Raw genomic sequence first — 13,050 nt, 5'->3', positions numbered from 1 at the left:
TTGCTCGTTATTGGTTCAATGATATCACCTGTACCTAGCTTGTTAGAGGGTTAACAGGTGTATATTTAAAGACTTGCATTTTTTTGTACCTTTGCTCAGTCTTGAAGTTTTTCTTGCCTAGCCTACGTTTTTGTGTATACCCTTTTGGTCCACCCTAAAAGACTTTTGCTCAGACATTTTTGACCAGCTTCTCTGGTAATCTTTGTGTTATGTTTTGGACTCTTTTGCCTGCATCATCCAGTGTGGATATGAATCTTGCCCTACCAAGCTCTGATGCTAGATCTTTTGTGTTCGCTCAAGATTACAAGAATTACAAGAATAATAAGTAAAGACTTTCAGTTTTCCTTCTAAACCTGCCTCTTGTAATTATCTGCCAATTGGGTCCACACTGCCCCAATAGAACAGTGGTTAGAACCTTGGGTTTTCCAGCAACACACTCTGGGTTCGAATCCGGACCTGACAGAATTAAGATTTTTTTTTTTATTAAATCTGAGAGTTCTCTGTCCCTTCCATAGACCGCAAAGTAAATTGTTAAAATCATCCATGTGACTCCAGTGGTTCAACCTTAATTTTATGAAGCGACGAGTATACTTTTTGTGCACAAAAAACTAGCAAAAATAACGACTTTATTGACACAGTGTAAACAGTTCCGAAGATGAACGAAGGTCTTACGGGTTTGGCACGACATGAGGGTGAGGAATAAATGACAGAATTTTCATTTTTGGGTGAACTAACCCGGAGTTCAATGTTGCTATTGAAAGTCAATGCCTAACAAAGGGCCAAAGACTGTCAGTGGCCACTGAGTAAAACATTTAGCTTACCCTTAAATCCTGGAGCACACAGGCATTGGTATCCTGCCACCAGATCAATGCAAGTGGCACTGTTGGCACAGGGTGCACTTTTACATTCATCTGTCTCAAGCTCACAGAACATTCCCTCATATCCCAGCATGCAGTGACAGGTGTAGTTGTGCTGTTGGTCCAGACAGACGGCGTGTTCTGAACACTGATGCCCAGAGCAGAAGTCAATGTCAAGTTCGCAGTGGACTCCAGTGTATCCGTGACCACAAAGGCAACTTGGAATGCATAAAACAGTATCTCTTAAATGGAATCACAAACAAAACAGCCGGACACAGTATGAAAATAAATGGCTGAGTCATGGGGGAGGACGATGTAATTTGCTTTGCTTTCTATCACAGGAACATGCTATTTGTTTTTGCAGCTATGGGTGGTTTAATTCTAGAATGAGAAGCAAACAGCTGCTGAACCTGAACAGAATATCAATTTTAATTCTATACTGCTAAGAGAAGCATCCTGTTTAAAATGGTTAAATCCATCTCAATCACTCTTTTGGGGGAAAAAAGCAGCACATTAGGACAACAACATGCTATAATTAATCTTAAAATTAAAACTTTGTCATTTACTCACCCTCATGTAATTTCTGAACCCTTATGCTGTTAGTGTATCTATGAAACACACAACACTTTTTCCATGAGCAGACACTACAAAATAATATAAAATTTACAATTATTTTCATTTATTTTGTTCATTTATTTTTATTTTCTCAACTGCAGTTTGGAAATCTAATTTAGGGCCTATGGCAGTACTTAGACGCAATGACATTTGGGTAGAAGAGAACAAAAATCATCGTTTGATGCTTTTGACATTCAAACTGCACCAGGTGCCATATTTGATTTGAGGAGTATATGTGAGGGTTATCAACGAATAATGACTACATTTTACCCTGTTTCTAACACCAAGCTATCGTATGGCTTCAGAAGATTTAAAAACATAGAACATGTGTCATATGAAATAATTTTTGAGTGTCCATTTAGGGTGTGCAAGAGTGTCTTTTTTTGTAGCCTGACAGTAGTCAAAACAAACTGTCAGTTTAAGGGGGAAAATCTAGTTCTTTAAGTTTTTGTTCAGTAGAGAAACAAAGCATACAAGTTTGCCACAACATGAGGATGAGTAAAACATTACAGCTTTTTTATTCTGGGGTAAACAATCCTATGGTGTTCATTTTAGGACATCCTCAGACCTCAGTCTGATGAAAATGCCTCATGCCTCAGGCTAAAAGGCTCAGTCATTAGACAAAACGGCATCGCACCTCAGACTAAAATGCTTCAGGTCTCAGGAAAAACATCCTCAGGTGTCAGGTCTCGTACAATTAGGCATCGGACGAAAAGGAGTCAGACTAAAAGGCATCGGACGAAAAAGTCTGCCTTTTAGTCTAATTCCTTTTCGTCCGATGCCTTTTAGTCTGACTCCTTTTCATCCGATGCCTTTTAGTCTGACTCCTTTTCATCCGATGCCTTTTAGTCTGACTCCTTTTCGTCCGACGCCTTTTAGTCTAACTCTTTTTCGTCCGATGCCTTTTAGTCTGACTCCTTTTCGTCCGATGCCTTTTATACCCCTTTTCCACCAAGGCAGTGCTAGAGCTAGATCGGAGCCAGAGCCTAGTTTCAAATCGGTTCTTTGTGTTTCCACACCCAAAGCCCCAGCTCCGAGCCAGGAAAAGTGGTTCTGAAGTAGCACCAAAACATTGCTGGGCTAGAACAGGGCTAGAAGTAAGAACCGATTACGTCAGGCGCTAGGGGGCGGGGTCAACAAGACCAACACAAACTTGAGATCAGATTGTTGAAATAGCAGCTAATAGAGCTAACAGCTGCTGCTCGTTTGTAGTCTATACAAATTACGGCAAACTGCATGAATGCGTTGGATTCGCTGTGTTTTCGTTGTGTTTTGATGCCGATGTAAGATCGTAAAGCCATGTGAATCAATAGTAACGCAACATTTGCATTGTTGATGGAAGGCTTGTCCGCAGCGGTGCTGTGCAGAGACCGATCGCCGTATGATAACTAGTCCAGCAAGAGCATATGACTCCTTATGCTTTTGATTCACTCATGCGGTTTTTAATATATATATCATACGTGGATCGGTCTGCGCAGCGCCGATGCATCTCGAACAAGCCTGGTGTGTTTATGTTTCCTGCTGCCCAGGGTTGCCAGGTTTTCACAACAAAATCCACCCAATTGCTACTCAAAACAAGCCCAATTGCGTTTCAGGGGGGCTTCCCCGGTAAAAATCACATTTGGGGGTAAAATATATGTTTTTTTGGCATGGTTGCCTACTAAAATTTGCATTCCCGGGGCTAAATATCACATAATTGGGGTCGCTTCAACCCGCGGACATGAAAAACAGCCCGCGGCAACAGTGATGAAGTAGCCCAATTCTGCGGGAAAACCGCGGACTTGGCAACACTGCCGCTACCTCGCTAGTGTTTCTGAGAAAGATGAGACATATACAGTGACGTAAGACCTGGCTCTGTTGTGTCTCTCAGCCCGTGGAAAAGCAAACGGTTCTTAGAAGGCTCCTCAGTCGTACCAACTATGAACTGGGACTAGCTCTGGCTCTGAACTAGCTCTAGCACTGCCTTGGTGGAAAAGGGGTATTAGTCTGAGACTTTTTCGTCCGATGCCTTTTAGTCTGACTCCTTTTCGTCCGATGCCTTTTAGTCTGAGACTTTTTCGTCCGATGCCTTTTAGTCTGACTCCTTTTCGTCCGATGCCTTTTAGTCTGACTCCTTTTCGTCCGATGCCTTTTAGTCTGAGACTTTTCCGTCCGATGCCTTTTAGTCTGACTCCTTTTCGTCCGATGCCTTTTAGTCTGAGACTTTTCCGTCCGATGCCTTTTAGTCTGACTCCTTTTAGTCTGAGACCTTTTCATCCGATGCCTTTTAGTCTGACGCCTTTTCGTCCGATGCCTTTTAGTCTGACTCCTTTTCGTCCAATGCCTTTTAGTCTGAGACTTTTTCGTCCAATGCCTTTTAGTCTGACTCCTTTTCGTCCGATGCCTTTTAGTCTGACTCCTTTTCGTCCGATGCCTATTAGTCTGAGACTTTTTCGTCCGATGCCTTTTAGTCTGACTCCTTTTCGTCCGCTGCCTTTTAGTCTGAGACTTTTTCGTCCGATGCCTTTTAGTCTGACTCCTTTTTCGTCCGATGCCTTTTAGTCTGAGACCTTTTCGTCCAATGCCTTTTAGTCTGACTCCTTTTCGTCCGATGCCTTTTAGTCTGACTCCTTTTCGTCTGATGCCTTTTAGTCTGACTCCTTTTCGTCCGATGCCTTTTAGTCTGAGACCTTTTCGTCCGATGCCTTTTAGTCTGACTCCTTTTCGTCCAAATCCTTTTAGTCTGACTCCTTTTCGTCCGATGCCTTTTAGTCTGAGACCTTTTCGTCTGATGCCTTTTAGTCTGATACCTTTTCGTCCGATGCCTTTTAGTCTGACTCCTTTTCGTCCAATGCCTTTTAGTCTGACTCCTTTTCGTCCAATGCCTTTTAGTCTGAGACTTTTTCGTCCGATGCCTTTTAGTCTGACTCCTTTTCGTCCGATGCCGTTTAGTCTGACTCCTTTTCATCCGATGCCTTTTAGTCTGAGACTTTTTCGTCCGATGCCTTTTAGTCTGACTCCTTTTCGTCCAATGCCTTTTAGTCTGAGACTTTTTCGTCCGATGCCTTTTAGTCTGACTCCTTTTCGTCCGATGCCTTTTAGTCTGAGACCTTTTCGTCCGATGCCTTTTAGTCTGACTCCTTTTCGTCCGATGCCTTTTAGTCTGAGACTTTTTTTCGTCCGATGCCTTTTAGTCTGAGACTTTTTTTCGTCCGATGCCTTTTAGTCTGACTCCTTTTCGTCCGATGCCTTTTAGTCTGACTCCTTTTCGTCCGATGCCTTTTAGTCGTCCGATGCCTTTTAGTCTGACTCCTTTTCGTCCGATGCCTTTTAGTCTGACTCCTTTTCGTCCGATGCCTTTTAGTCTGAGACTTTTTTTCGTCCGATGCCTTTTAGTCTGACTCCTTTTCGTCCGATGCCTTTTAGTCTGGCTCCTTTTCGTCCGATGCCTTTTAGTCTGACTCCTTTTAGTCCGATGCCTTTTAGTCTGACTCCTTTTCGTAAAATGCCTTTTAGTCTGAGACTTTTTCGTCCGATGCCTAATTGTACGAGACCTGACACCTGACACCTGAGGATGTCTTTCCTGAGACCTGAAGCCTTTCAGTCTGAGGTGCGGTGCTGTTTTGTCTAATGAATGAAGCCTTTTAATCTGAGGCATGACGCCTTTTCATCATATGACTGAGGTCTGAGGATGTCCTAAAATGAACACCGTACAATCCCTTTTTATTGCTCATTTTGTTTGCATTATATATAACCACCTTTGCATTAACTAAACAGAATCCTATTTGAATCCACTTAATTTCTAAGCAAGTAATTTGCTGTATTCTAAGCAAACCAATATATATACTGTATATAAAACTTCTCACCCAGACTCACCTGTACCCACCATCCTCATCCACGCAGGTGGCTCCGTTCTGACACCTGTGCTGGACACACTCATTTATGTTGACCAAGCAGGTCGGCCCAGTCCATCCAGGTGCACAAACACAACCGTAACTGGTGATGTTGTAAAGAACACAATGTCCTCCATTGGCACATGGCTGTCAAAATGAAAATCAACCATTATTCCAGAACAATCCTTCATTTAAATACGTGTGTAAAGGTAATTCTGGTCTTTTGTAAACAGGATTGCTTGGTCCCGATGTTAAATAAAACATGCTGGTTAATGAAGGAAAGCTAATGCATTTTAATTGCAATTTACGTTGGTGATTATCAACACAAGTAAAACAAATACGAATGATCAAGCATGTTCAAAAGGGACATGCAATTTGCCTTTGGTATAGTTCAGAGACAAAGCATGAAAACAGCGTCACACATCTTCAAAAGAATATGGTGTGCTAAAAACATAATTTTTTTAACCTGCTCTTTTCATGTGCTTTAAAGGAAATGGAAGAGGGTGGTGAATGCATTTTAAATGAGTGCATGCACTAAAAAAAGTGCATATGCCTTAATAACTGTTTATACTGGATCTGACTTAAGTTTTTTTTTTTTTTTTGTCTGTAAGTCTGGTAAAATAGTTTAGTTGACTGGGAGTTCGTTGGTGAAATCATTTGCCCAAAATCAATTGGTCATTTTCAATTCCGTGCAAGCTTTGTCACCACTGATGTCATCATGGTTTGATTTGCGAATTTCTGATCAGCGGCCATCTTTTGCAGCATGAAGACCACGGCTAACATGCAATTCTATAAAATCAGTGCATAATTATACAACTAAGTTTGAGTTTATTGTTACTACAGTTGATATTACATGATATTAAAGTTTAAGTAAACCGATTAATGCATGCATTATGTCAAACGTTCATTTAATTTTTAAAGACAGATCAGAGATATTGGAACTTTCCAGTTTATCAGTAAATTATATTTTTACATGTGTAGTCTTTTAATTACAAAAAAATGGTTTAATACCTGTAAACGTCTGTATTTTTTTTTTTACTTCCCATCACTAGATTTTTTTTATGAATTTGAACATGAGACAGTCCAGTTTGCTTGTTTGTTTGTTTGTTTTTTATTTAATTTATTGTTACTTTTTTGGAATTATTGTAAAAATTGTGTTAATGCGCATAAAATCACATTTCCTAATTTACAGTAATAGTTCAGAACATTGCAATGGAAATTTTTTGAATTAAGACGGACTAGAAGGCGCTGACCAATTCTGACCTACCTGTAGATCACGAGGGCACTGAGTGTGACATGCATGGAGCTGGTCACCTGGCAAATCCACACAGAATGTTCCAGGAGGACAGGTGACATTGGAAAATGCGCAGGCATTTATGTCAATCTCACAGTCAATCCCAGCGTATCCTGCAAAGGGAGGTGAGGAACGCAAAACAATTTGAAGAATTGCTTAGCCTTTTCCATGGTTGCCTCCTTGATTGGGAACCAAAGGAAATCTTGTGCAAAACTAGAATTTAAAAGATTAAACAAGATTGAAACGCCTCCGCTCTTGTTAATGCCTTTGAGAACGCACTGCACATATTCGTTGTGTCATTGTGCCTCAATCAATAAGGTCAATCAATGAACGTGATGCAAGCTGGAAATCAAATTTCTTCCCCCGACACCTTTGTTTCTTGGAAAAAGAAAGAAAAAGAAAATGGCAATCAATTTTTGAAAGCTTATTCAAAGCCTAAAATCCAGTCAGTGCAAGTGAAAAGAACAAAATTGTAAAGGTCAGAAAGAGGCCAGGCTAGTTTGTTCAAGGGCTTTTCGAGTGAGAGAAAAAAAAAGAAAAAACCTTGCTTACTTGCATTTGGTTTACATAATGAAAACCAATAATTTCAAAATACATTCATATGGAGGCTTAAGCAGGAAGATCACACTTATGAAAATTAAGGATGGGGTCGACTATGGTCGATTAGAGACGTCAACTAGGTTTGAGATTTGGAATGGCATGGCATAATTTGCATTTTTTGGTGAACTATACCTTACATATTTTACATTTACAACAATTTCCCACACTCAAATTACATTATATCCACTATTTCACATTGGCCTTGACAAGTTTTTTATTATTAAAAAAGAAAAACAGCATCTTTAGTCCTTTTATGAGGAAGTCCTTCAAATGATTCTCCGTTTTGCATGTCTTTCTCGGAGCGGTGAGCATGCGTGGGCAGGTTTAGGGAGGGGGCGTTTGGGACTCTGGGTCTTCTACTCATCGAGCGGAAGGGAGCAGCTGGCAGAGAAGCATGCTTGTAACCCCGCCAGTGAGTTGCCAATCTCTAGGGTGAGCCATCAGGTTGCATCAGTGAATGCAAATCATGCCTCAGAAAGAGTGAGCAGAACCAACAATTACGGGAGGAAACCATATCAATGCGGTGGCCTCAAAAGAGAAGAGCATTTCATAACACAATATTGACACAATTCTGCAGTACTAATGAGCTCTGGCAGTGTGAGAACGGGAGTGATTTGTTCAGCTGTCAGTCAGAGCCGCTGGTGCTGGCACGGTGGGGATTTGTGGCACAGACAAAAAAAAAAGTTCATTCTCACGAGTAAGAGAAACTCATACCTGAAGGACAGGCGCAGTTGTAGTATCCAACAAAGTCAGTGCATGTTCCCTGGTGCTGACAGGGACTGGAATCGCACTCATTTACTTCAGCCTCACAGTAGTGTCCTGCAGGAAGACATGGGTGTGAATGGAGTGTTAGTTAAGCTTTTACGCTCTGTCTCCCCTAAAGATATTGACTTCACTTTTGACATTTGGGATTTAGAAGCAAATTTGGAAACTTTTTTCCCCCTATGGCTCACCGTGTGGTGCACGTCACAGAGAAGACAGGCCAAATCATATTTCTGTCAGGACCACTGTCGTCAAAAATGATTGATTGACTATTAGCATATAGTTTGGATTGCCAGTATGGTTCTGTTCTGGGCAAGAACTCCCTGCGCAGAATCAACATAATGTATGCAGATATCATTAATGTCATATTAAATGTACAAAATAATTCAAGAATTTAGTCTGATTCAAGGGGAATTAGAATACCAAATCCTGACTGGACAAGATGAGGAGCTGGGGGTGGAGGAGGGTAAATGAGCTCTGGAGAAATGCGATAGCTGCTGCTAATACTGTATATGTATACTGTGATAGACGTCGTATTCCTATAGGTAGACATGATTAGCTGACAGTCAGCTGATGCAAGCTTAACGTTACCTGCCAGAACTGACGCTATATGCTTGATTTTACATACTGAAACACCCACAAGAAACAAATTTAGCAACTGTTCAAAGTGTAATTTAGTCAGAGTTCAGACAGTTAACACAGACAGAAAGTATGCAAAATGATGGAACATATGGAACTAAGAGAGATGCCAAAGAGGGGCAATATATAAGTCACTCAATGTTTATGTGAAGAAGAAAAAAAAAAGAAGTGAGGAGGCAAAGCTGTCAGACTAAATAAATAGTTAAGTCTAAAAGGTGAAAATTGCATTGCTAACTCAAGCTCATATTCCAAACTGGCATGATTTTCTTAGTGTTGATATTTTATTTTTAGTGTTCATAAATTAATAGGGCCAGAGCACCGATGGTATGAATTCCCTTGAAATTGCTGTTTATTAAAAAAAATTGCTCATTGAAATAAAGCTGAATTAAATAAAATATAACTGATGAAGACAAGATGAAGAACTTAAAGGTTGGGTAGGCCATTTTGGGAGAGGTTAGCAATAGCGAGTTAGCTCTGAAAGCATAAGATCCCACCCACCCATGTCCAAAGCCACGCCTCCTTCAAAACAAATGAACATGTACAGCAGGGGGCAAACAAGAGTGTCACAAGAGACACTATCTCATGTCTCAAAGCACATAACATTACAATAATAACGAACATAAACAACTTACAGAGCTCTTACTTGTACAACCTGACTGTTGCAGATTGATTTCGGCATTGATAGTGTTGCCATTGAAACACATACATTCGAGTCAAGGTCTATTGTACTTATGAAGTAATCAATTTAAACTCTTTGCAAATATGTTATTTTTAAATTGGCACCCATTCACTCTTATTTGTATGTCCAATATGTAGAGTTCCCTTTCGTTCAGTCACTACGATGTACGTTAGTGACTAACGAATGGGTGTTTCGCCTAGAAGTCAATTACCTTCGAGGTGTTTAACAGCGCCCAATGGCGTGCCAATGCCATGGGCATGCGTAATTTGCATGCGTAACTCCGCCCCACCTCGTGGGTATATAAGGAAGTACGCTAACAACATCGCATTATGTTTCTGCTTTGGAGCCAAGAGTATCTCTTCACTCCTTCAAGCCTGCTAACTGAGTCTTTGTCAGCCTTCGAGACGAACAGCTTTCCAGAGGCGTTGGTGTCTACGGCGCGTTCCAGTGATCGCATACTGCCTGCCTGCTGATCTGCGCAGTGGTCCGTCTGACAGCTGGTGTGTGGTCCCTGGGCGCTTCAGCGTTCTCTGCGAAGCTTCCTCTCCTAAAAGAGCTTACACGTGGCACGTCCTTTTCAGGATGTCTCGCCTGTGTACTTCTGGGTGTGGCCGGTCGTTGACTTCTTCTGATGGGCACAATCTCTGCTTGGTATGCTTGGGCGTTCAGCATGCTCAAGCAGCGTTTGTGGATGAGTCATGTTCCCACTGGGGACCCCGATCTACCGTTCCCCCCGTGGGCGGTACTTCGGCTGGTGGTCAGGGTGATCTGAGGGTGACGGTGTGGAACAAAGCCCCGACGCTCATGCCTCGGGCCACACCCCCCTCTAGCACTCCGCAACCCGCGAGTGTCCAGGCTGAAATCGCGGGGCCTGCTCCGGCACCCCCGCGCATTTCGTTTGGCGCTCCAGAGGATGATGCGATGTCGGTCACCGCATCGCAAGGTGGGCTCGAGTCCTCTGAGGATGATGACTCAGCTGTGCTGCCGCCTTCGGGCGCGCCAGTATTGCCCGAGTCGGACCCAGAGCTGACAGCCATGTTGTCTCGGGCAGCCGCGAGTCTAGGGTTAGAGTGGAACCCTCCACCCTGTCCCGAACGCTCGCGGCTCGACGATTGGTTTTTGGGGACCCGCGCTGACTCACGTCAGTCCCCGCCCCCAATACCTTTCTTTCCCGAGCTGCATGAGGAGATTGCCCAGTCCTGGAAGTCCCCGTTGTCTTCCCGTGACCGGTCTGCAACCTCCTCCGCCTTCTCCACCCTTGATGGGGCCGCGGCCAAAGGGTACACTGGGGTCCCCCCAGTTGAACATTCTGTTGCGATGCAACTGTGTCCGCAGAGCTTTAACATGGCGTGGTGATCCTAAGCACCCCTCCAAAGCCTATCGATTCACATCAACCTTGGTGGCGAAATCGCACAGAGCTGCGGGGCAGGCTGCTGCCTCTTTGCATGCCATTGGGCGACGAAGGTGACCGCACGCTCCCTGGGTCAAGTGATGTCCACAAATGTGGTCCAGGAGCGACACGTGTGGCTAAACCTGGCCGATATGCGGGACAGCGAGTGGACACGTTTCCTCGATGCCCCCATATCCCAGGCTGGCCTCTTCGGCGGCGCGGTTCAAAACTTCGCCCAACAGTTTTCAACCGCCCAGAAGCAGACTGAGGCTATCAAACACATACTGCCCCGGCGGCCAGCTGCTGCCTCCACCCAGCCACCGGCACAGTCGCCTCAGCCTGCTGTTTGCCGCCGAGGACCCCCTCCTAAGGCTCCCGCCCCTCCCGCCCGGCCCAAGCAGCAGCCATCACCCGGGCCGGGTCGCGGAGGAAGCCATAGGAAGGCGTCCCAGTCCCCTCAGGTCGCACAGCGCCCCGCTAAATGCCAGGCCAAGCGGCGTTCCTGACACGGACAGCTCAGGGATGGGAAATTCTTTCCAGGAGATGGTAGCAGGACCACTCCTTCCCCCGGTGGAGGGCCGGGGGAGAATTCTTTGTTCAGCTGCTGGCCCCCGGGTCAGCAGCACCCTAATTTGGTCAAAGAAAGAATTAACACTCCCATCCCAGAGCCCCCAGAGATCGGTGATGACGGTGCGCGCCACCCACGGGTCCCGCCACTCGCATCCCTCTCTGTCGCCAGCCCCCTGGCAGAGCAGACCCCAGTGGAACGTGCGTCCTTCCCTGGTCTCCTCTGTCAGGACGCAGCCGTTAACCGCACCCCCACACCGGGACGCCCAACAGCTTCCCTTGTCCGGGTCGGTAATGCTGCATCGCTGCCCCACACCGGGTACGTCTGTAGTCCAAATGACCCCGCTGGTGCAGTTCCTGGGAGCCTGGCTTCAGATTCCAGGGCTGTCCCGCTGGGTCGCGAAGACAATCAGGCGGTGACGCCGCTCGGATTGCTACATCTGAGACCGCTTCAGCACTGGCTACGCGATCGAGTCCCGAGATGGGCATGGCGGTCTGGCACGCTCCGGGTCCAAGTGACTCGGGCCTGCTTACAGACACTCACCCCGTGGTCGAACCTCAGTTTTCTACGGACCGGTGTGTCCTTAGAACGAGCTTCCAGGCATATTGTTGTATCAACAGATGCCTCCAGCACGGGCTGGGGTGCCATGTGCAATGGACAAGCAGCCGCGGGCTCCTGGACAGGACCCCAGCGCCTTCTGCATGTCAATTGCCTCGAGTTGCTGGCAGTACGGTTCGCCCTGCACCGCTTCCGAGCGTTGCTGAGGGGTCAACACGTACTTGTCCGGACAGACAACACGGCCACTGTAGTGTACATCAACCACCAGGGCGGTCAACGCTCCCGCCGTATGTCTCAACTCGCCCGCCATCTCGTTTTATGGAGTCAGAAGCACCTGAGGTCCCTTCGTGCTGTCCACATCCCGGGAGAACTGAACCGTGCAGCCGACGAGCTCTCACGGATTCAGCCACTTCCTGGAGAATGGAGACTCCATCCCCAGACGGTCCAGCTGATTTGGGAACAGTTCAGCGACTCACAGGTAGATCTGTTTGCTTCCCACGACTCTTCCCACTGCAGCCTGTACTATTCCCTGACCAAGGGCACGCTCGGCACGGATGCACTGGCGCACAGCTGGCCGCAGGGCCTGCGCTTATATGCATTCCCCCCAGTGAGCCTTCTCGCACGAGTACTGTGCAAGATCAGGGAGGACAAGGAGCAGGTCATGTTGGTCGCCCCGTATTGGCACGGCCAGACCTGGTTCCCAGAACTGCTACTCCTTGCGACAGCGCCTCCCTGGCCTATCCCTCTGAGACCGGACCTCCTCTCTCAGAGACGGGGTACTCTATGGCACCCGCGTCCAGCGCTCTTGAAGCTCCACGGGTGGCTTCTGGACGGGACGCGGCAGGTTTCGGTGGCCTCCCACCTGCGGTGGTCGCCACCATCACTTCTGCTAGGGCAGAGTCTACACGACACCTCTATGCGTTGAAGTGGAACCTCTTCGTCACCTGGTGCTCTTCCCGCCAAGAAGACCCCTGGAAATGCCCGATCGGGTCCGTGCTTTCGTTCCTCCAGGAGGGATTGGAGCGAAGGCTGTCTCCCTCCACCCTGAAAGTGTATGTGGCCGCAATATCTGCCCATCACGACCTCTTGGGGGACAAGAAGGTAAGTCAGCACGACCTGATCATCAGGTTCCTGAGGGGGGCGAGGAGACTGAATCCTCCTCGCTCTCCTCCCGTACCCTCTTGGGACCTCTCAGTAGTCTTAAGTGCTCTGCAGA

The 13,050-nt window shown here is 45.9% G+C and overlaps 1 protein-coding gene across 1 annotated transcript in view; it reads right to left on the bottom strand.

The window, feature by feature from the left end:
- The window catches only part of LOC307142660 (protein eyes shut homolog), a 147,240-nt gene that overhangs the window by 84,387 nt on the left and 49,803 nt on the right, over positions 1 to 13,050 (bottom strand). The window contains exons 8-11 of the mRNA XM_079843687.1: positions 7,953 to 8,057; positions 6,612 to 6,751; positions 5,328 to 5,491; positions 822 to 1,075 (exon numbers count right to left, since the gene is read on the bottom strand). Coding sequence (XP_079699813.1) covers positions 822 to 1,075; positions 5,328 to 5,491; positions 6,612 to 6,751; positions 7,953 to 8,057 — 663 coding nt within the window. The remainder of the gene's footprint in view (positions 1 to 821; positions 1,076 to 5,327; positions 5,492 to 6,611; positions 6,752 to 7,952; positions 8,058 to 13,050) is intronic.

This window comes from Gobio gobio, assembly GCF_949357685.1.
Source record: "Gobio gobio genome assembly, chromosome: 18".
NCBI classification, from domain to species: domain Eukaryota; kingdom Metazoa; phylum Chordata; class Actinopteri; order Cypriniformes; family Gobionidae; genus Gobio; species Gobio gobio.
The sequence above is the reverse complement of the archived record's forward strand: the minus strand, read 5'-3'. Positions and strand labels throughout refer to the sequence as shown.